The sequence below is a fragment of the Larimichthys crocea genome, chromosome IX, assembly GCF_000972845.2.
Source record: "Larimichthys crocea isolate SSNF chromosome IX, L_crocea_2.0, whole genome shotgun sequence".
NCBI lineage: Eukaryota > Metazoa > Chordata > Actinopteri > Sciaenidae > Larimichthys > Larimichthys crocea.
Genome location: NC_040019.1, coordinates 8,275,970 through 8,298,784, shown reverse-complemented (window position 1 = coordinate 8,298,784; position 22,815 = coordinate 8,275,970). Strand labels below are relative to the sequence as shown.

Genomic DNA, 22,815 nt, shown 5'->3' with positions numbered 1-22,815 from the left:
TATAATATTTTTGCTTAGGGGCAAACATATTTGAGAAATGTTCAGAACTTTATGCCTGTTGTGATCTTAGAGCTTTTTTGGGATGTAATATGCAGAACCACAAGTTAATGATTCAACAAATTGAAAATGTCTGCGTCAAACCGCTGTCACCACCCTTGGAAATAAGAGCAAAACCTCTCAGAAACATGTTGTTGCTCATGGCTGCTCACATTGTGTTCACAGTATTCATGGGGATTATTTGTTGGTAATCTGCTGCAGTGTGAAAACACTATTAAAGAAAGATGAATCAAAAGACTATGCCTGTATACTGTCAAGAAACTGCACGGTATGAAGTCAACTTTGGTATGGAGAAAAAAAGTTTGACAATGTTTTAGCCCATGATTGGCAGAAAAGAATAAGTCAGTGCAGGAAAGGATATCCAGATTAGTTTTATTTTCCTAGTAAATGTTTGCTGCCTTGTCTCCTGAGGTCCATCCTCTGACTCAATGTTGAGCAATTATGTATTTTTAAACCCATCACCCATTGATCTTTGATGACAGTCTTCATCTAAAGTAAATGCTTAGTATATTATACTAATAAAGCCCATTCTCAAAACTTTATTAATCAATCTCTTCCAAACATATCACAATGAAAATTAAACCACTATTAACCTGATGTGTATAAATAGGAATAAAAGAAGGACTGTGTTGTTTTATGGGCAACAGTGCATAAAAATGTACCATATTTTATTACAGCAGCAAATTCTCAATTGTAAATAAATTGATTTTCATCACTGAAGCCTTTGTCTTGGGTCTGAACTGTTGATATTTTCCTCGGATGGACAAATCTAAATGAAATTGACAGTCTGAAAAGGCTAAACTGGACAAGAGGAAGCAAAAAGTTTACTTTTAGTCTGCAAAACCACTAAATGTTTCTTCCACAAGAGGGAGACCAAAACCTGTTTATAACATTTAATCACTATTCGCTTCAAATTCAGTACTTCCTCTCTATATATTCAATCTATTAGATGCGATGAATTAGTTTTAAAATGTTTCTACATTCCTGAATATGTTCGCATAATGAGAGAAAGGACAAACAAGAGGAGACTGTTTGCAGCCTCGGGGGAAAGGTGGGTAGGTTTGTTGTCAGTCAGCTGATTGGTGTGACTGTTCATGTGTTTGTGATGACAAGCCTACATATAATACATAACCACTGAACTGAATAGACATTTTTATTAAAGTGATCACATATAATTAAACTTTATTTGTGCAGGGGAAAAAAATGCAGCATATTCTTTTTTTTTTGTTTGTTTGTTTGTTTCATGTTTTTTTAAAGCTCCCATCACAGATCAATGGACTCTTTTGTTTTAATTAATAGCGCTGCATTGAATGATTCCAATACAGAAAATCCTCACTGAAAGGATGCTCTTATGAATGGGCGTTTAAACACGTTGGTTATCCCGGCTCCCCGCCGGTTGAGGGAGTTATTCCTTTTACCGGTTCTTCCGGTCGGCATTTTGAAAGGGAGAGAGAGAGAGAGAGAGAGACTGTGGATCCCCCCTCCTCTTTTTTTTTATCTGTTCCCTGCTTGTTTCTGTATCATGATAATGAAAGCGCTACCTGCAAACATAACCTCCAGCGTCTGATACACATCTCCACTCCGATAAAGGCCGGTTCGAAGGGGGGATGCCCTTCCCCCCTCCCTCCTCCCCGCCTCAGCAGGTGATATGCTCGGCGTGAGAAAGAAGAAAACACCACCACCCCTCCTCCTCCTCCTCCTCCTCCTCCTCCAGTCCAGTCCAGTCCAGTCCTCCTTGCCGGGAATCACTGCCGTTGTGTTAGCTATTACTCGGAGAGAGGAGCTGTTTGAACGCTGGGACGGAGAGGGGAGCTAGAGACTTCTTCTTCTTCTTCTCCCAGCTCCAGCTGCCATCCTACTCCTGCTCCTCCCCCTCCTCCTCCTCCTCCTCCTCCTCCACCAGAACCACTTCTCTTTCTCATCACATCCAGAGGTAAATAAGCCCGATTCAACAACCTCTTTTCAGGCAAATCGGTTTTTATTTATTGTGCAGTGTTTCCGCGTTGTCGGGTAGCTCAGTGTGTGTGTAGAGGGGGGACAACAACAACAACCGTTAACGGGATCAGCCAAGAGAGAGACAGAGAGAGAGAGAGAGAGAGAAGGGGAGAGAGAGGGATAATTGTGATTTGTGATGGGCTCCTTTTTCTTTTTTTCTGTTTTTGCATTGTACCCCTGCCTCCCTGGCTGCGTCGGGTCGGGGGTTACGCTTCCTTAGGCAAGTCCGAGGTCCACTTTTTTTTTTTTTTGTACGCTTTTTTTAAGAGATGCGTCGATGAAGGCCACAGTGTAAGTGTGAGGCGGAAATATAATCCCATACACGACCTGTGTGATATATAAAAAGAGAGAGAGAGAGAGTAGACAGCCTCACGGCTAAACTCGGTGCTCCCGGTGATGCTATCAGCTAAAGGCAACTCACAGACAGACCTAGCATACGTTAGCTAGCTACATCCAGTTGTTGCTAGCCGGCTAAACCTTCCTCCCCCCCCGAGTTGGTTTTTAAGTCACTTTTACAAACGTCTCCGTGTCGCTCGTCCCTTTTCTAGCCAGCGTACACACCTCCAACATGATACCAAGTGAGTAATAATACAGTCATACGCCGCCGTTGAGATTAAGCTAATGTCGTTGTTAAAGGTACGGACAGCACCGGAAACCTAAAAAAAAAAAAAAAAAAACTGACACAGAAACAAAAGAAAGAATTTTGAGATGTACTAACTACGGGTTTGTTTTTCTTTTCTTTTCTTTGTTTTCCTTCCGTCTTCAGCTGCTAAAATGGACATTTAAAACTCCCAAGAACAGGCTGACGTTTGAGGTTATACACACACACACACACACACACACACGTTGCAACTTTTCATCTTTAATTCAAACATTTAGGCGATTTATTCATCAATGCACGACATCCTGCATTCACACGAGGTGTAAACATGTGTGTTTCTGCAGCAAATGCATGTTTAGACTTAAGCACAGCTATGATCATTTAAAAACAAAAAAGCACACACTGCATATATAAACAAAGAACCAGGAAACACAACACAAGTCTTTTGGACACCAGAGGCTGATATGAATCAATAACTTTTATAAAGACATGCCCAGGCTGGCTACAAGGCCGGTATAAACTGTCTACGTCAGAGGTGCAGTTATGTTGGCAGTGTAATAATTGCACACTCATGAGCTGACACATTTTCGAATCCACCATCCCAGAAGATGCACGCTGTCGATCGGAAAACACTGTGTTATTGCCCTGCATGTGATGGCATCCAACTTTTTTTTTTGTGTAAGACTGTCTCTTTTTTGTCTCTGCAGCATTTTGGAGATGTGAGGAATAGGAAGAGATTGGATGATATTAAGCAGCCTGTGCATTGACACGACCTCTTGACCTCATCTTCAGCATGAATGGTGATATGCCTCATGTTCCCATCACTACTCTTGCTGGAATTGCTAGCCTGACAGACTGTAAGTGAAACATCGTCTTTCTCTCACTCTCTCTCTCTCTCTCTTTCTCTCTAATGCTGTTCATGCAGCCTAAACATTATAACATTCAATTTAAGATGTGGCAGCGCTGAGGAATACTTGTCTGCCAAGCTGGCCCAGAAATTGGCTGCACTGTGTAGTTATACCAGAAGCTAAATACTGGTAATTGTGATGCTTCTCACTTGTGGTGATTTCAGGGCAGACAGATGCGAAGTGGCTGATATTTCTGAAGATAGGACGTTGTAGGCTCAAAGACCCTCAACCCAGTTTAGAATGAATACAACATATATGCAATACAGCAATTCTAAAAAGATATAAACAGTATAAGTAAAGCAATATGAAATGATAATACAGCATGAACAGTGTAAATATAGCAAAATTAAAACGATCTGAACAGTTTAAATGTAGATGGCATACAGCATTTGACTGTAAATAGTGCGAATGGTTTGTATAAAGTGGTAATATGGCATGTTTTATTTTTTATCGTGCTTGAGTCAAAATGTTTATTCTGATTAGAGGTGTTGAAAACAAACACATGAGTATGGATGAATCAGCTTCATTAAAAGAAAAATAGCTTAACATGTTCAAAAAGTACATTATTTAAAGCAGTTGGCATAACTACCACATACAATGGGCCAGTTGCATGTTATCAAACTTTAAATCACATATTTTCTGCCTAACTTGTCTTTCCATCATCCCTTCTAGTGTTGAACCAGCTGCCCTTGCCTTCTCCTCTGCCTGCCACCACCGCTAAGAGTCTGCTCTACAATGGAAGGATCTCCGAAGAGGTCAGTAGCCTGCTGGTGTGTCGGGATGAGAATCTGGTGACTCAGCTGGCACAAAGCCTTAACCAGGTCTCCACTGAACACATGTAAGTACCGCTCAACCCGTCTTATACAACTCGCTGCATGTTCAAAAGAGAATTAAAGGTCAAGAAGGGAAAGCTAGCCAGCAGCTACTACAATAGGTTTGTAAGGTGGGGTTAACTCTAAATTTAGTCCTGAATTGGGGAAAGTCATTTTTGTGCATTACAAAGTGTTTCGCTGTTAACTTTTAACAGTGAAGTCAGGCGATCACATTGCAGTCACTTCTTAAACAGATAGGTCAGCTCATGCTCTGAATTGTCAGAATCATGAAGTCAATGCATTAATCAAAACTGCATTTAGGCCAGTGAGCGGCTATTGCTTGTAATATGACTGTGGACTGTGCTTTTTGCTTGCTTTTCCAGAGAGTTGAAGGACAACTTGGGGAACGATGAACCCGAGGGTGACATGCCAATGCTTCTACAAACTCTGCTGTCCAGGGACCCCAAAATCTTCAGGGACAAAAGTATGCCAACTCAGTACAAGGTTTGGGGTGGTAAGGAGGAAACATTGAGCTGTTGCTGTTGACTCAGTGCATGCTCTCTCACTGGCTGTTTCCACTGTAACTAGTTATTCACCTGAGCATTTCCTGGGTCAGATGCACTACTCTAGTTCCTCAACACTAGTTATTCCCAAACCTAGGGCAGAGCTATTGTGGGAGGAAAGACACAGAGTGAAAATTAAGTTAAACAGATCATTTTCTTCAAAAGGCAATGGGGAATTTTTGCTTTGGGATCCACCAGCAATATCGCCAAGTGTGTTTACACACACGCATTTCAAAAGTCCTGTCTTAATAGTGAGGTGTGCACAGTGGCATGACTCAACAAAACCAGAGTGATTCAGATTCATTGATTGGTTATTGATGAGTAGCTTCTTAGCCAACATCATATGGTATCGAAATAAGACATCTGCAGAGCTGTGGCAAGGATAACTATTTTAACGCTACTTCCAGTTTTTAAGTTAAGCTGTGTAAAAGGTTCATTTTATCCAAATTACGCACAAAAATATAGAATCTAGTGTTATCTGGTATGTAGTCATGAATCATATACTTTTAATAGTGTTCATAGGGAATGTAATGTCTGTTTGGCAGAAGAAGTTTAAACTCCTACTCATGAGAAAGTTTGTGGATTATCCAAAGTAACTGGAACATAGTTTCAGGCACATTGCACTGGACTTTTAAAAAATATAATTTGGGAATTTTATGCTTTTTATTAGACAGCACAGGTACAAGATACTTAGACCAGGGATATTGCGGTTTATGGTTGGCATCAAAGTGAAATTCCATTAATCTCCATTGCATTGGGGTCACAGATATCTTAAAACCCAGCCAAATATTTAGTTATTTTGGTTTGTATGTGTCTTGACTGAACACACAGAGATGAAATCTTCTGTTCATTTCTTTGTCTTTTGTATAATCTCAATGGATGGAAATAAATATGACGAACATTTGTTAGATAGCGTTTAATTTGTGTTTTGAAGTAATGCTTCAAAATTTGTTGACGAGTACTCCAATGGTTGAACCTGTGTATACCGCATGTGATATTTAGTAACAAACAGCAAAATATTTAAAAAGATATTTTAACAAGAACCCCATACACGTTTCTTAAAGGCTTAGCCGTGTTTGTTTTTGGTATCGTCAGTGATATCTCTAAATTGCCGTGAACAGTTCTATTTTTTTCTTTTAACCTTTTGTTCAGGAAAGCCATCTATTTTTATAAGCAGCTACACTAACCTGCAATTACAGGTAATTATAAGTATATAGTATCCATACGCACTTTCATACTGAATCATTATTTTTGCCAAAGAAGGGGAAAAAAGAGAGAAAAACTTCAAAGTATAAAAAGAGGTGCTGGCAACTGCAGCTCATAAAAATATATAATCATAGATATTTTATGGACATTAATACATGAGTCTGTTGAAGCGCTGAGTGAAACATGTTGCTGTTATCTTTGCTTGTGCTATTTTAGCCAACGGTAAGAACTTCGTGCTTCTGATCCGGTGAAATGCTACTCCAAGATGGGCTCAATGTGTACTTATCACCCGACAGGATGTATCACTAGACATCTTGCGGCTATAACCTCCTCCTCCATCACCCTGAACTCCAAGTCTTTTTTGTTTTGTTTTTCAAGTTTCATTTCCAGAATGATTAACAAGGGTACACGACTAAGCTTGCAATGCAAGGAAGGACATCACAACGGACCTTTCTTACAGCAGCCATTTTGGCATGAAGTAGTAGGGTCAGCGTGGTCGGGCAGGTGTTTCCAATCATACTAATTAAGGTTCTGTTGCGTTTATTGCAGCAGAGCAGTGCGACATGCACCCCAGCCGCAGTTTGACCTGAATGGAACTGAGCTTTAATTAGTATCATTGGTGACACCTGTGTTTACACTACTATTAAATGTCAAAATGGCTGCTTTGAAATAGGTCTACAGTATGATAGTACTACATTGACAATTATATACACTGTACATTGCTGTGTATATATGATTTGATATTATGAGTACCAGATCATTCTGAATATGTGTAATACATAATGCAATGTAATAAATCCTATAATCCATGTTTCGACCTGCAGGTAGTGGTGGTGTTGTATTGTTTAGCATTATATTAGCTACTGTTTCTAATGTTTCTTCCACCCCTATTTATAATTTACCGTGCATGAATCAGGGGGGACAGTAGTATTAGAAAGACCTCTTAATGCAATGCAACACACTGGAATCGGAGAAAATGATTCATAAGAATTTAGCGTATAAGTAGTTTCCAGTATTGCTATTGAGAAGGTGGTGTTTGGTTTAGTTGGAGCATGTTGCTACACTGGCGGTGTTATTCCCTTTCACTTCCGACACTATGTTTAACCTGAGATACCTTATTTCAAAAAGTGTAGACGGTATCAGATATTAAAAGCTAAAACATAGGAGAGTTTTGGTGCGGCACAATTATGCTCTACTGCTTTGTTTGTATGACCTTAATGTTTTTTCACCCGTATCTCTTAGGTGTAATGCAACAGCCAATGATGCAACAGTATAAGATATCTCAGAATCAGGTTCATGGGAGTCCAGGATCAAACTATCAGCAAACCACTGTCCCTCAAAGCCCCTCTGGGTAAGGCATGTGCCAGTATACTATCAGATGACGAAAAAGCCGAAGCATCTTTCTTTCCACTAAGACTACTTCTTCCTCCTTCACAGATGCTTTACATCCCCGCAGTCTGGATCGGGTACTCGGTTCGTACCCCAGCAGAACAGCCCCATACCTAGTCCCTATACCCCGCAGAGTCCCGCAGACTACATTCAGTACAATCCACCCAGTTATTCTCAACACCAACAGACTCAGCAAGGTGAGTATACATTTAAATCAGGAAAAAATGTGTCATTAGCTGCCTTCCACACCTCTGCTATAAAATAGTGAACATTTGATACTGAGGAATAACATAAAGATAACTGACTTTTATACGCACTGTGTCAAGGAGTAAGTTGATAAGCTGACGCTCTTGCTGTAAAACTACAAGAATGCGTGTACCTCTGAGGTAGATGTGAGAAATAATTCAACTGGTTATTTCATTTCACTCTGTTATAGTTGCTGGTGGTGTGAGGAATATCCATGACAACAAGGTCTCTGGACAGCTATCAAATGCGAGACTAGGCTCAGAAGAAGGCTACATGAGCATAGCTCACAGACTGGGAAATGAGGTAATGCGAAAATCAAGATACCCTGAACTGGACCTGAGAAGATGCTGACTGTTAAATAATTGTTGATAATTGTCTTGTGTTTCAACAGGAGAATGATCCCTCCATGAGGGCTGCCACGTTTCCAGTTAAATCAACACAGTCTGTGTGTTCCCCTGCTGGGAGTGAAGAGACGGCAAAAAGTATGCTGCCTTAGCAACAAGTTGATTCTTCTTTATTTTGTAGAGCAAAAATAATACACCACTGTAGTAATCATTCTTTGGCAAGGCTTAGGTGCTCACCTTTTCTTGAATCTATTTGTGTTTACAGCATCCAGGCCACCCCTCATCATGCAGTCACCTCCACTTGATGCTAGTGCCCCTGACCTGCTCCTCACCTCTGCCGATTGCAAAAGGAAGGAGAAAGAAAGGAGTAAAGAAGGAAACGAAGAGATCGACAAAAATGCTTTGTATGGCATTGTTAGCTCTCCATCAAAAGACTCTGCCAGGCTGACTTTGAAACTGTCCCGTGTTAAGAGTTCAGACACGGATGAACCTGGAGACCTTTCTCCTCGGCCACATATCCATTCAGACCATGATTTGATGAATAATAATCAGTTGTCAAGGACTACCCAGGACTTGTCACAAAGGTTATTTGCTGAGGAGCAGGCAAACTGTCAGCAGGTTCATGCTCGACCAAATACCAAGGGCTCTGGAGTCATCAGCGGGGCTGTGTTTGATGATGGGGAGATAGACACACTTGCAGAGATCGAGAGAATAGAACGCGAGTCAGCCAGTGAGAGAGAACGGTGGTCTAAAGAAGTCCAGGATAAAGGTATTGTGTGCCTTTGGCCTTTCTTTTATTTATTTCATGCCCTAGGTTTGTTTGTGTTTGTAGAATATCTAATTTGCATTTTTCTGTATTGCAGATAAGCCACTGAAGAAACGGAAGCAAGACTCGTATCCTCAGGAATCTGGAGCAGAGTCCAGTGACGGGCCTACTGTACAAGGGGGCAACATTGACAACAAGTTGACACCCAAGAAGACAAATGCTGCAAGTAATGGTGCCAGCCGGCCTGCTTTGATGGTCAGTATTGATCTGCAGCAGGCTGGCAGAGTGATAGGACAGCCTGTAGTGGTCTTGGAAACAAAGCAGTTGTGCGAGGACCACCTAAAGAGCATAAAGACAAAGACTGATGGAAAAATAGATAAAGTTGAAAACAGACCTGGGATCATCAAACAACATGCTGACAACCCCAGGAAGTCTGGCTCAGATGGGCAACCAGAAACCCCTAAGCAGAAGCAGGAAAGGCGGCGCGAATCCAAACACAGACATGATGGCAAAACTGAGAGTGGCAAGGGACACTCGGATGACAGATGTCCAGACACACCACGGCAGAAACACGACAAGCATTCAGAGTCGCGCCACAAAGAGGAAAAGAACCACAACATTCACCGGCCCCATATCAGCCAACCTAAGACTCTAAAGACCACGAGTAAGGCGGAGGGTGACTCCAGACATGGAGAAGACAAAATCAGGGATAAAAATAAGGACAGAGACAAAGACAGAGAAAGAAATAGAGATAAAAATAAAGACAAAGACAGAGATAGAGACAAAGAAAGAGATAAAGACAAAGAAAGAGATAAAGATAAAGACAAAGAAAGAGATAGAGATAAAGATAAAGACAGAGACAAAGAAAGAGATAAAGACAGAGACAAAGAAAGAGATAAAGATAAAGACAGAGACAAAGAAAGAGATAGAGATAGAGATAAAGACAGAGGTAAAGACAAAGACAGAGATAGAGATAGAAATAGGGACAGGGAAAGGGAAAAGAAACACAAGATGTCAAGGGAAAACTGCAACAGAAACTCTCCTGACCAGCCTACTAAACCCGACAGCCCCAGAGTGAAGCAAGACGGAAGCAGAAAATCCACTGACCCGAATGGTCGTCAGAGGACAGAGAATTCCAGCTTTCCAAACGCCCATAATAAAGAAGATCGGAGAAGCGGGGATGGCAGCATTAGCTGCCAAGCTAAAAACAAACAGCAGTCTGTTGAGCCAAAACCTAGCGAGTTCCCCTCATACCTGCTGGGTGGCAAGTCAGGAAGTCTGAAGAACTTTGTGATTCCTAAATTGAAGCGGGACGTGAAAGAGAAAGAGCCCCCGGTCGTAAACAAACTGAAAGAGAACTGGAGTGAACCCCTTGTCATGCTGGAGAGAGTGTCATTGGTAGAGAACTTAAACAAAGGAGCTAAGCCTGTTGTTGTGGTTCAGAAACTCAGTATCGATGAGGTAAAAAAGATCATGAAGGAAAGCAGGAATGCACACAGCTCCAAATCCAGGAAATGGTCCTCCTTTGACAAATCAGAGAGAGGTATGATTTACTTTGTTTATGAAACATTTGGATTCTTTATTCACTTTAAACCACTGTTTCATGAATAATTATCAGTCCAAATAAATAGATGTGTATTAATACATTTGTGATTGTATGTTTTTTTTTAAGTGTATATTATTCTGCGCTGAAAACTGCCTCACCTCTTGTACTTACAGAGATGTCACTTGGTGAAGGGAAGAAGCGAAAGCACAGTATGATCAGTAAGAAATCCAAGTATGCTGAGGTGGATTCAGATGAAGACGATGACTCTGACGAGTGTCAGTATTAAACCTATTTTTGTACATTCACCTCAGAGTACTACAACATATGTCAAGCAGTATTCTGTCTCTGTTGTTGTAATAGTTACGTTATACACATTTCTCTATTTATTAAAGCAATATTTGGTCAGTCTATTTTATTTGTTATTGTTACAGCTCCAAGGAAAAAGTCCAAGAAAGATCACGACAAGACATGGAAGCACGAAGAGAGGAGGGTTTCTGGAGAGCACCGGCGAAGTGGAGGTCCTCACAATCCTCGCCGGGGGAACTCTGATGACTCAAATGAAGGCTCTCCACCACCAAGCCTAAGTGATGGTGAGGCTTTTTTGAATAGGGTTGACAATTGGCATTAGCAAGAAATAATAACAACAAAAACTGTATACAGCAAACTTGTGATTCCTGTTTCTGATGGCTGTCCATTTGAAACCAGGGATCAGCCAAGCTAATTCCCAGGATAGTTGGATTACTACACCCAAGTATTTTTCTATTAAACATTCTGTGCTCGACGTTTTGTTGCTGAAGAATTTAGCTCATGTTGTTATTGTTTTCTTTCGGTTCAGTTGCCAGAAAATTGAAGAAAAAGGAGAAACAGAAAAAAAGGAAGGCGTACGATTCCAAGCTGTCATCAGAGGGTTTGTTACCACTTCTTCTTCTTAATGTTAATGAATGCTAAAATTCTTATTAATCAATTTGTTCACATTTGTTTTAACAGATATGATGGAGTCCTCCACATTCAAGAGATTCACCGCCAGTTTGGACAACATTATTGAGAGCCTTGAGGACGTGGACCTCACTGCTGCAGGTAAACAACAAACGCTACAGCAGTTTCCAACGTTTTTGATTTATTGAAATGCTGAGTTGAAAAAATGTCAACATTATATTTGTTTTGTCCTCGAATAGATGATGATGAGATACCTGAAGAGCTCTTGCTTGGAAAGCACCAGTTGAGCGAGCTAGGTAGTGATTCTGCTAAGATTAAAGCTATGGGCATCTTTAACAAGGTAAGAGGAGTGTGTTTGTGTTGATAAGTTGATGTTTAGCTGTCAAGACTATCAATTCACAGATGCATCGTGGTCAGACTAACTAATCATTTGTTTGATCCACAGTTTTCAACTGATAAACTGGTGAAACTTTTGAATATCCTGGAGAAGAACATTCAGGACAGCGTCAAACTTTCCACATTAATAAACCATGTAAGTTGATTCTTTTTTCAGCTATGGAGGTCATGATATTTTTCTTACCAATTTGAGGTTTTCAGCAAGTTTTGTCCTTTATTTTATTTTTATTTTTTGACATTCGTAGGATAATGATTCCATGGATGAGGAGCGTCTGTGGCGTGACCTTATCATGGAGCGGGTGACGAAGTCTTCTGATGCCTGTCTGACTGCACTCAACATCATGACATCTCCACACATGCCCAAAGCTGTTTATATCGAGGATGTAATTGAGCGGGTGTTGCAGTATACCAAGTTCCATCTTCAAAACTCTTTGTACCCTCAGTATGATCCGGTCTACAGAGTGGATCCACATGGAGGTCAGCACAGTTTTCTTCTGCTCTTGTGCGAGCAAGTTAACATATTAGCAACTGATTCATACTGATCCATGTGGTGTTTTCTTAGAAGAGATTGTGGCTTAAAGTCTGTGTAATGGCAGATTAAAGTTAGTAACTCATCTGACACGTTTCAATCGCTTCAAAATGGCTGCTTTAATGCTCCCACAACTGGGAGTGGCTTTAGCACATTCAGCAGACACACCCCCACAGTCCCGGAGCTGAGAATACTGCTCATTTTTACACCTAATTTCATAAACGTGATGATATTTTTAATCATTCCAGCTTCCCTTTGGCTGTTAATAACACTTTCTTCTTTGGTCTGACCAACTCTGATGAGTCAAAACTAGAAGCAGTTGCAATACTTTCAGGATTTACTTCCAAATACTAGCTGATAAGCACTGTCTCCACAAACTAAGTGATAAGCCTAAGTTAGGGACTTCACTTTAAAAAATATAAAAACTGAAGTTAGAATATTCTTGTAGCCGTATATCCTGATGTGAAATCTTGTACGTGAATGTCGAAATCTCTACCACATTCCAACACTATTTACCTGAAACCTTGTGGTGTTTTGCTACTGCTGTTTGAAGTGGTCTACTTATCTTTTATTCAATTTGTGTTTCCCCTTTATCTTCCTCGCCGAAGGTGGCATGCATACTTCAAAGTCCAAGAGAGCAAAGACTTCCACCCACAAACAGAAGGTGGTAGTCACGCTCTATAACAAAGTGTGTGATATTGTCACCAACATGTCAGAGCTCCTGGAGATTCAGCTGCTAACCGACACCACTATACTCCAGGTGAGACTCTAAATCTGGTGGTGACACCATTCAGTTTCCTGACCTCATTTAATCTTTGACTCTTGGAACTCTCTAACATACCTGATTGCTTTCGTGTCTGACTTTTAGGTGTCCACTTTGGGTATTACACCATTTTTTGTGGAGAATGTCAGCGAGTTGCAGTTATGTGCCATCACACTAGTGACAGCGGTAAGTCTGCCATGGCGTACGATTTCAGTGCACTTAATTTAGCTTCATTCCTGCATGATGTGATTTTCTGATTGAGCGTTTCACGTTTTACTCTCCCTTTAGGTGTTCTCTCGTTACGAGAAACACAGGCAGCTCATTCTTGAAGAGATCTTCACCTCCCTGGCAAGACTGCCTACTAGCAAACGCAGCCTCAGGAACTTTAGGTGACTTCATCTTGAGTGAACATTTGCTGTATAAAATTACATGAATTAGGAAATGTATCATTGAAATCCTGTTGTTCGGTAAACTTAACAATATTTATGTCTCATACTTTCCCAGGCTAAACAGCAGTGATTCGGTTGGAGAACCCTTGTATATTCAGATGGTCACAGCGCTGGTTTTGCAGCTCATCCAGTGTGTGGTACATCTACCATCAGAAAGAGACCTAGAGGAAGAGCACAATAAGAAGGTAACTACAGAGGGTGTTACTGATATTTAAACTATGTTTATCTGAAGAAAATGTTTTGTTTTGAGCTACTTTTTTTCCCCTAGGTGGATAAAGATGTCTTCATCACAAACTCTTATGAAACTGCCATGAGAACAGCTCAGAACTTCCTATCGGTGTTTCTCAAGAAGTAAGTCACTGTTCCTGAACGTGACACAACATATATTCTCAGCATACCTGCTTCAGACGTGAAACAGGCTGCAATATTAAATGGCCCAAAATTCAAAAACATATTATAGTGAAAAGATTGAATTCTGTATGTTCCAGGTGTGGAAGTAAGCAGGGAGAGGAGGACTACAGGCCTCTGTTTGTGAACTTTGTTCATGATCTGCTGTCTACAGTCAACAAGCCTGAGTGGCCTGCAGCTGAACTGCTGCTCAGTTTACTGGGCCGACTGTTGGTGAGTGGCCTCATTCACTTTAAAGTCTTCCATCACACTTATCTAATGTCGTTGATGTTGCCGTGACATTTCTTTCTCGGCTTCTTGTGTCTAGGTGCACCAGTTCAGTAACAAGCAGACAGAAATGGCGCTCAGGGTGGCATCGCTGGACTACCTCGGCACTGTTGCTTCTTGCCTGCGCAAAGATGCTGTCACTAGCAAGATGGACCAAAAGGCTATTGACCGCATCCTCAAAGAGGTAGACTAGATAATAATGGAATAATCTTAGCAGATGAAATGCAACAGTGGTGCACTGCTTTTGAGATGCTCCTGGCTTATTGATCTCCTTTACAGACTCCAGGCAGTGATGAAATCCAACAACTCCAGACGGCCTTGCTAGACTACCTAGACGAGAACATTGAGACAGATCCATCTTTGGTGGTGAGTGTTTAATTTTCATACATTAAGCTGCGTATTTACAGAAATCATTATGGTCACATTTATGATTCCCTAAGGACCGGCTGCTCAGTGTTTGCATGCTGTAATATCCACTCCTTGTTCTCAGGTTACTTGAAGCTCTCAAATGGCTTCACATTGGAATGTTGTGGGTTGTTAGGTCCAGCGTAAAAGAGACATAGGTTAAACGGGATTCCTTGTCAAAGTGTTGTTATACTCTATAGTACGTTTATCACTTCTCATTACACGTGTTCATTTGTTTCATTTAGTTTGCCAGGAAGTTTTATGTTGCCCAGTGGTTCAGGGACACTACGAGTGAAGCAGAGAAAGCGATGAAGTCTCAAAATGACAACGACGAGGACTTGAAAGGTCGACATCATTACAATGACGTTGACGCAACTGGGGAGATAATGCAGAGGGCCGAGACACGAAAGAAATTCCTCCGCAAGGTCATCAGGGCAACACCATCACATTTCAGTTCTCTGAGGTAAATATGACTTCACTCACTAATTTGCTTCGCTGTTTGACTTAAATTCAACCCGCCCTGTTGTTAAACAGTCTTCCTGATTTTTCTTTCAGGTTAAACTCTGACAAAGTAGACTACGAGGACTCCTGTCTGATTGTCAGATATCTGGCCTCTATGAGGCCGTTTGCACAGAGCTTTGATATTTATTTATCACAGGTAATACGAGAGTTAATTTATAATAAATGTTAGTGAGAGAATATGTTGTGTTGGCTGCCACTCACGTTTTTCACGTCTCTTGTGTAGATTCTGAGAGTGCTGGGTGAGAGTGCCATTGCAGTCAGAACTAAAGCCATGAAGTGTCTGTCTGAAGTAGTAGCTGTGGATCCAAGTATTCTGGCACGGGTAAATCATCCTGTATTTGCTGCTGTGCACGCCATAACTTTTAGTAATGTTAATCTGTGCTTGACTAATCTCCCCTCTTTGTTTTTTAGTTGGATATGCAGCGTGGGGTTCATTGTCGCCTCATGGACAACTCCACCAGTGTCCGAGAGGCAGCCGTGGAGCTCCTTGGCCGGTTTGTGCTCAGTCGACCGGAGCTGATTGAGCAGTACTATGACATGCTCATTGAAAGGATATTGGTAATTTGTTAAGCTTTCCTCTTTACCTTTTTGTCACACCTCAGGGTGAGTTAGTGTATTATACAAGAGTCTGTTGTGGTATAGTTTAATTTGCCCTCTTATGGGTTTGTTGAAAGGAACAGGTCAAGTCTATCAAAAGACATGACTCGAGTGTAACCTTTGACTTATGCAAACTGGCCCAAAAGGTTCATTTAAAGTGCCAAAGTTCAGCTGAGGTGAAATCCTCTTTTTTCCCCACACTGCCACCTTAAGTTCAAATGAAAAACTGCAACAATTTGACAGTAAACATGGCATTTCAAAAGACTCACGACAGAGCAACAATGTATTTATTTTATCACTTTCCTTACTGTTTACCGTTTGTCCATGATAGATCAATTTATTGTCCATATTTGATTTTAACAGGATACTTGATATTTTCTCATTCAAACCAGTCAACTGCAAAAAAATAGCACTTTATATTACATCTGTATTGAGCTTGCCTTGTACCCATTTCGTCTTAACACAGGACACAGGTATTAGTGTAAGGAAGAGGGTCATTAAGATCATGAGGGATATTTGCCTGGAGCAGCCCGACTTCCACAAGATCACCGAGATGTGTGTCAAAATGATCCGAAGGGTCAATGATGAAGAGGGGATCAAGGTTTGTGTTTGTTTTAATGTGAATTCTGCTTTCCAGTGTCAGTTCTTTGTTTTTAGTATACAGTGTGTATATATATATATACCACATATTTTCCCATGCAGAAACTGGTGAATGAGACATTCCAGAAACTCTGGTTCACCCCGACGCCCAGTCACGACAAAGATGCCATGACCCGGAAGATCCTTAACATCACAGATGTGGTGCGTACTATCTAGGCTTGTGACAAAAATGTTGGTGTCATCGTTTCAACATAAAAACATTTCGGTGTTTGACGTGGTCACAATCTGACTGTTGACATGTTTTGATTTTATCCCAGGTGTTGGCATGTAAAGATTCAGGTTATGACTGGTTTGAGCAGCTTCTCCAAAATGTGAGTTTTTCAACTTGTGAGGCTGCTTTTTTTCCCTCAGAAACAGCTTGTGAATCTATTAATCGCCACATATTTTGCCTAGTATCTTGTCTTAACTTCTGTATGGCGACTCTTTAGCTACTGAAGTCAGAAGAGCAAGCTTCGTACAAACCTGCCAAGAAGGCCTGTGTTCAGCTGGTGGACAATCTGGTGGAACACATACTGAAATATGAGGAGTCGCTCGCAGGTCAGAAGAAGAAACGTAATAGTACGTTTGCGTACAAAATTCTTATTGCATTGTTATTGTGTCAGATATCAATGTTTTCTGTGTTTCGGTTTCAGACTGCGAGGACAAAGGGGTCAACTCAGGTCGTCTGGTTGCATGCATCACTACTCTGTACCTGTTCAGCAAGATCAGAGCACAGTTAATGGTCAAACATGCCATGACTATGCAGCCCTACTTGACCACTAAGTGCAATGTAAGTACAAAGGTACTGTTCTATTCATTTTTACTTGCCAAAAAAAATTCTTTAGGACTGGTACCCACAAGGACAGACATGAACACTCACTTTTATGTTGTACTATAGCACCATCTAGTGGCAGCCAAATGACAATACAGTGTTTTCAAAAAACAGGCACTGCCAACAACCGGATTGGAGTGATGACTAACAGTCATTCACAAAATAATTTTCCAACACAGCTTTGAACTATGTCTCTGTATTGACATTTCAGACTCAGAATGACTTCATGGTGATATGTAACGTGGCAAAGATCCTCGAGCTGGTCGTGCCTCTGATGGAACACCCAAGTGAGACTTTCCTCACCACTATAGAAGAAGACCTGATGAAGCTTATCATCAAATACGGCATGACGGTCAGTTTACAGCTTAAAAGAAAGAACATGAACGACGTGGATGTGAAACTGCAGCTCTTAGCATGCAGGTTTAATTTAAACGTCATGTCATATGTTGCGTTTACTTCTCAGGTTGTACAACACTGTGTGAGCTGTCTGGGTGCTGTTGTCAACAAGGTCACGCACAACTACAAGTTTGTTTGGGCTTGTTTCAACCGTTACTATGGTAAGGCTTATGTACTATTCTGTACATACATTTTCTCTTAACAGAATTCTTATGTAACTTATAATAGGAAAGACTGGAACACGCACATAGTGCTTGTGATACTCATTATCTCATTTCACCTCCGTTTTATAGGAGCTCTGGCCAAACTGAAGACACAGCACCAAGAAGACCCCAACAGCTCCACTCTGGCTGCCAACAAACCTACACTCCTGCGCTCACTGTTTACTGTGGGGGCTCTCTGTCGACACTTTGATTTTGACCAAGAGGAGTTCAAGGGTGCTAACAAGGTAAACACCATAAAATCTGCTTAAACTATGTGTGCAGAACTACCGTAGAACCAGTTTTGATAACTCGCTGTCTGCCTCTGTGTCTCTTAGATTGTCATCAAGGACAAAGTGTTGGAGCTTCTTTTGTACTTCACCACCCATGAAGATGAGGAGGTCCAGATCAAGGCCATCATAGGTCTAGGTATATTGCCCCTCATCTCAAACTCTGTTTTTGCTATAATTTATTGTTTACACCTCGGCAGATCTGTATGTTTTGCTTTAGTTCCCTTAGTAATCTGTGTTCGATTTATTTCCATTGTTCCAAGGTTTCCAGTTCATCATGCACCCAGAGCTCATGTTTGTGCAGGATGTGAAGGTTCTGTATAACAGTATCCTGTCAGATGAAAGCAGTTTGGTTAGTCTGAAGATCCAGGTGCTAAAAAACCTGCAGACATACCTGCAAGAGGAGGACTCTCGGATGCAGGAGGCTGATCGCGAATGTGAGTCTTAACAAATCCAACAAATGTGTTTTATTACTCAGAGATTACACTGAGCATGTCAATCATGTGGAGCATCTTTCGACTGATCAAGCTGCTGTTTTGTTGTTGTTATTTTATCCAGGGAAGAATCAATCTAAGCAGGAGGATCTTAAAGAAATGGGGGACATCTCATCAGGCATGAGCAGCTCCATAATGCAGATTTATCTGAAGCAGGTGCTGGAGTCTTTCTTTCACTCACAGTCCACCGTTCGGCACTTTGCCCTGAGTGTCATCACTCTGACTCTCAGCCAAGGCCTCATCCATCCAGTACAGGTATGTTTTACTCTAGCATACTCTAGACAAGATATAAACCTCTAAAAAAAACAATATCTGTGCGAGATGTTCTTGTATCTCACAGTAGCAACATTGTCTGGCTGTCTTGAATGCAAAATGAATTGTTCGCAGATAAGGTGCAATTCTTTTGTTTTTGTTTTTTTAGTGTGTGCCCTACTTGATTGCCATGGGAACAGACCCTGAGCCAACCATGAAGAACAAGGCTGATCAACAGCTGGTGGAGATTGACAAGAAATATATAGGCTTCATCCACGTGAGTAGCTTTCTGGTTTATGATGTGTAAACATTTTGTTATGGCTGCAGAGTTTCAAACACTTGAGGCTACACTGAACACTACGAGAAAGGAAAACTCAAATTTTAATGTTACACAGAAGCACGAAGAAGCTCTATATGTCAGAAGACAATGATTAAAAATAGCCGTCTAAATTAATTAGATTTTGCACACTCAGTAATGTTGTAGTTCATCCTTTGATCACAGACTTTGAAGGTCTAATAAAAATACAGGCTTCAGAAAAATCATGAATTCATCGAACGAATTTCAGCCAGTATTATTTTATGTGTGTGCTTGCTGAGTTGTATCTCTCTGTTAATTCACAGATGAAGGCTGTAGCTGGGTTGAAGATGTCTTACCAGGTCCAACAGGCCATCAATGGATCCAGAGGTGCAGTGGTTCGAGGTTTTCGTCAGGACGACACAGACGCTGCTCTCTGCTCTCATCTGTACTCTATGGTCCGTAGCAACCGACAGCATAGACGAGCCTTCCTCATTTCCCTGCTCAACCTGTTTGACGACAGCTCTGTAAGTTCAAGATTATTTTCTCTCCGTGTAGATTTGTGGTTCACCCAAGCCTTGTTGCTGGCTTCGCTGCTGGTCGTTTTATTTGAAGTAGTGATGTTTCACACTTTGTCCCATGCAGAAAACAGAGGTCAACATGCTGTTGTTCATAGCAGACAACTTGGCATGCTTCCCATACCAGACCCAGGAGGAGCCTCTTTTCATCATGCACCATGTAGATATCACTCTCTCTGTCTCTGGGAGTAACCTGCTCCAGTCTTTCAAGGAGGTGAGACGTTTTGCTCAGTTGTGTTCGGGATTGTCTCAATTGTCATTCATCCTGAGATGAAAGTCCAAGCTGTCCCATTTTGTGTTGTATTTGTATTTGTGTTTGAGCGGCTTTTTTCTCCACACAGTCTTTACGGAAAGAGCCTGTACAGCAGGAAAAGAAGATGAAGGCAAAAAAGAAGAAAAAGAAGAAGAAGAAGAAGAAGAAGCATTCTCAGAGTAGGAAATACAGCTCTGATGAGGATGAGGATGATGATGATGAAGAGAGCAGCAGCTCATCCAGCAGCAGTGATGAGGACGATGAGGTGGTCCACAGGCAAAAGAAATCTCTCCTATCGGATTCTGACTCTGACATGGGCGATGAGGATGCAGTGTTGGAGCGTCTGCCTGAAAACCCCAACCCTCTGCTGGACTTTGCCAGTGCTTCACAGGGTATCCTGCTGCTGCTGGTGCTAAAACAACATCTGAAGAATCTATACGGCTTCTCAGACAGGTAGGCTACATGAAAAATGCCAGTCAACAGCATTAACTGTTCTCTTCTTCAAGACTGAACTGGATTTTTTGTTTTTTTGCTTTACAGCAAAATCCAGAAATATTCGCCCACAGAGTCTGCCAAGGTATACGACAAGGCGGTGAACAGGAAGTCTAAGGTGCACTTCAATCCTCGTCAGACACTGGATTACGTGAAGAGGGATATAGCCGAGATGGATCTCAGCTACGAGACCAAGAAGAATATTGTGAAACAGTATTTGGATGTAAGCATACAGTACTGTGATTTGAGTTTATTTATGTGTCATTTCATATCGTTTGTTTGTCATTTTAGTGAAGCAGAGAAGTACTTTTGAGTTGTCTAGAAATAATGACATCGAATTAAAAAGCTGAAGTTCTGAAGATCTGTTTTTAACTCTTAGTTCAAGGTACTGATGGAGCACTTGGATCGCGACGAAGAGGATGCGGAGGGCGAAGCGAGTGCCAATGCCAGAAACAAAGCCATTACTTCACTGCTGAGCGGCCCACAACCCAAAAACCACAACCACAATAATCACACGGCTCAACCGGAAAGCGATGAGGAGGAGAGTGAGGATGAAGATCCGCCTGCAGTAAGAGTTTTAAAACTCCTTAGAGTGAAGATTACTGATAGGATTTAAATGTTAACCTACCTGTAATCAAAGCATGTGTGCATGTTTACACTGGACATTCGTGAGGTAATGTGGACATCACAACAGAAGTCAGAAACAGTTAAAGACACATTACGGCGACATGGAAAATGATCCTTTGTGATGATGAGATTCATGTATGACACACTCTGCTTCTTCTATCCACAGCGGAAACCAAAGAAAGGCGGGGATTCCGCAGAAGATTCGGGTCACATGAACGAGAAAGTGAAGGCCATGGACGTCGTCGCCATCTGCCGTCCCAAATACAAAGACAGACCACAGATTGCCAGGGTCATCCAGAGGACCAAACACGGCTACACCATACACTGGATGACTGGATCTTACTCTGGGCCCTGGGTCGTGGCAAAGAAACGGGACGGTCGCAAAAAGGTGCCTTGGGTCGACACTATCCAGGAGTCAGACATTATTTACAAGAAAATATCCTTGACGAGCGGACAAAAGCTGACGAACAAAGTGGCACAGACGTTACGGGCGCTATACGCTGCTAAAGAGGGGACTAAGAGTTAATCTATTGAGAAACCCCTCAAATCTACGCGGATCCGGTATGAATACAGAGAGAAGGTGGACGTGGTGGAGGAAAAAAAGTATTGAGAGTACTGGTCTGTTTGAACACAGGCTTGTTTAAGTTAAACACAAGAAGGAAATGTTTGGGAAAACATTGTGTGGGAGTTCCTTCGCTGTTGTGCAGCAGCTTCGTTGTTTGATTTTTACTCCCACTGTATCATAGTTTAACTAAACACATGTTTATATCTGAACATAATTCTGTAAAGAAAAGAAACTGAATGTTGGAAATTAGTGTATTGATGATGTTCTTAATAAAGTGTTTTTGGAGTTTAAACTAGCACCAGATGGATTTATTCACTTGACCTGAGCTCCAACAACTTTTAACTTTTTCTTTTATTTTTTTTTCTCTCGTTTGTTTACCCACACTGTGTAATGGAGTATCTTTGATATAATTTATTTATGTTAAAAGCAGTGCAGTATCTGTGCCTATATGCAGGGGATGTTATATTGTTTTTAATATAGATTTTGATGTTATAGAACACAGAGCAAGAAAAAAGTGATCCCCCGCTCTTCTGGTGGAACAAATACTGCAATAAATTTTTCTTACGTCTTTGTTACTTGTTTGTGCTTTTTTTTTTTAACCCACATCAGAATATGTATATATATGTATTCAGGCTCATCTTTTTTTTGACAGATAAGAGGGAGTGAGGAAAATCATAGAGGATTTTTGTGGTTATAATTGGACTGTACACAGGTATTTCTTTGCCTCTGAAGAAATAATACTCTACTCACTGCAACCCTGCAAAGATATATTGCCATGGTGATTATGACTGTGAAGATGTGCACATCAGCAGCTGGCAGGTAACTTTATGAAATCTGTTGAACCATGCTCCACAGTAGAGGTTGATGTCCCGTGCACAATTTCAAGTTAACTTAAGATTTTCTGCATTTTGGTGAAACATGCTAGACCTGAATAAAAACCACATGTGGTCATGTGGTGGCTGTGGCTCAAGAAGTGTCTACTAATCAGATGATCGGTGGTTCAGCCCCTGGTTACCCCCAGTCTGCATGTCAAAGTGTCCCTGAGCAAGATACTGAACTTCCGAATCTGGGTGAATGCGTAAGAATATGAATGGTTAGCCATGTGTGTGGGACAGTGTAGTGTAGTGTAGTGTAGTGTAATGAGCCTTGACTGGTTGGAAGACCATAAGGATGCTATATAAGTACAGTCCATTTACC

General features: G+C 41.2%; 1 protein-coding gene across 5 annotated transcripts; it reads left to right on the top strand.

Moving 5' to 3' along the window:
• Positions 1–1,541: 1,541 nt before the first annotated feature.
• LOC104925421 (nipped-B-like protein) lies at positions 1,542–22,191 on the top strand. Of its 5 annotated transcripts, none has more exons than XM_027282055.1 (48): positions 1,542–1,990; positions 2,819–2,866; positions 3,361–3,510; positions 4,234–4,399; positions 4,757–4,857; positions 7,385–7,493; positions 7,580–7,728; positions 7,968–8,080; positions 8,169–8,259; positions 8,387–8,890; positions 8,985–10,430; positions 10,607–10,708; positions 10,865–11,023; positions 11,269–11,340; positions 11,421–11,510; positions 11,609–11,709; positions 11,815–11,901; positions 12,011–12,242; positions 12,903–13,054; positions 13,163–13,243; positions 13,346–13,446; positions 13,562–13,691; positions 13,775–13,857; positions 13,995–14,127; positions 14,222–14,365; positions 14,461–14,547; positions 14,832–15,049; positions 15,142–15,244; positions 15,332–15,430; positions 15,520–15,666; positions 16,172–16,306; positions 16,408–16,506; positions 16,623–16,676; positions 16,794–16,902; positions 16,998–17,134; positions 17,388–17,528; positions 17,640–17,733; positions 17,866–18,020; positions 18,111–18,201; positions 18,326–18,499; positions 18,621–18,811; positions 18,978–19,085; positions 19,430–19,630; positions 19,749–19,895; positions 20,023–20,387; positions 20,475–20,649; positions 20,806–20,994; positions 21,220–22,191. In XM_027282055.1, exons 3-48 carry the CDS (start codon positions 3,447–3,449, stop codon positions 21,577–21,579), a joined length of 7,989 nt encoding a protein of 2,662 aa, XP_027137856.1. In that variant the 5' UTR covers positions 1,542–1,990; positions 2,819–2,866; positions 3,361–3,446; the 3' UTR covers positions 21,580–22,191. The 5 variants fall into 5 exon arrangements, with proteins under 5 accessions (XP_027137856.1, XP_027137855.1, XP_027137854.1 ...); XM_027282053.1 differs by lacking the exon at positions 1,542–1,990 and adding an exon at positions 2,148–2,343 and having other exon boundaries at positions 21,220–21,579; XM_027282052.1 differs by lacking the exon at positions 1,542–1,990 and adding an exon at positions 2,148–2,630 and having other exon boundaries at positions 21,220–21,579.
• Positions 22,192–22,815: the final 624 nt, after the last annotated feature.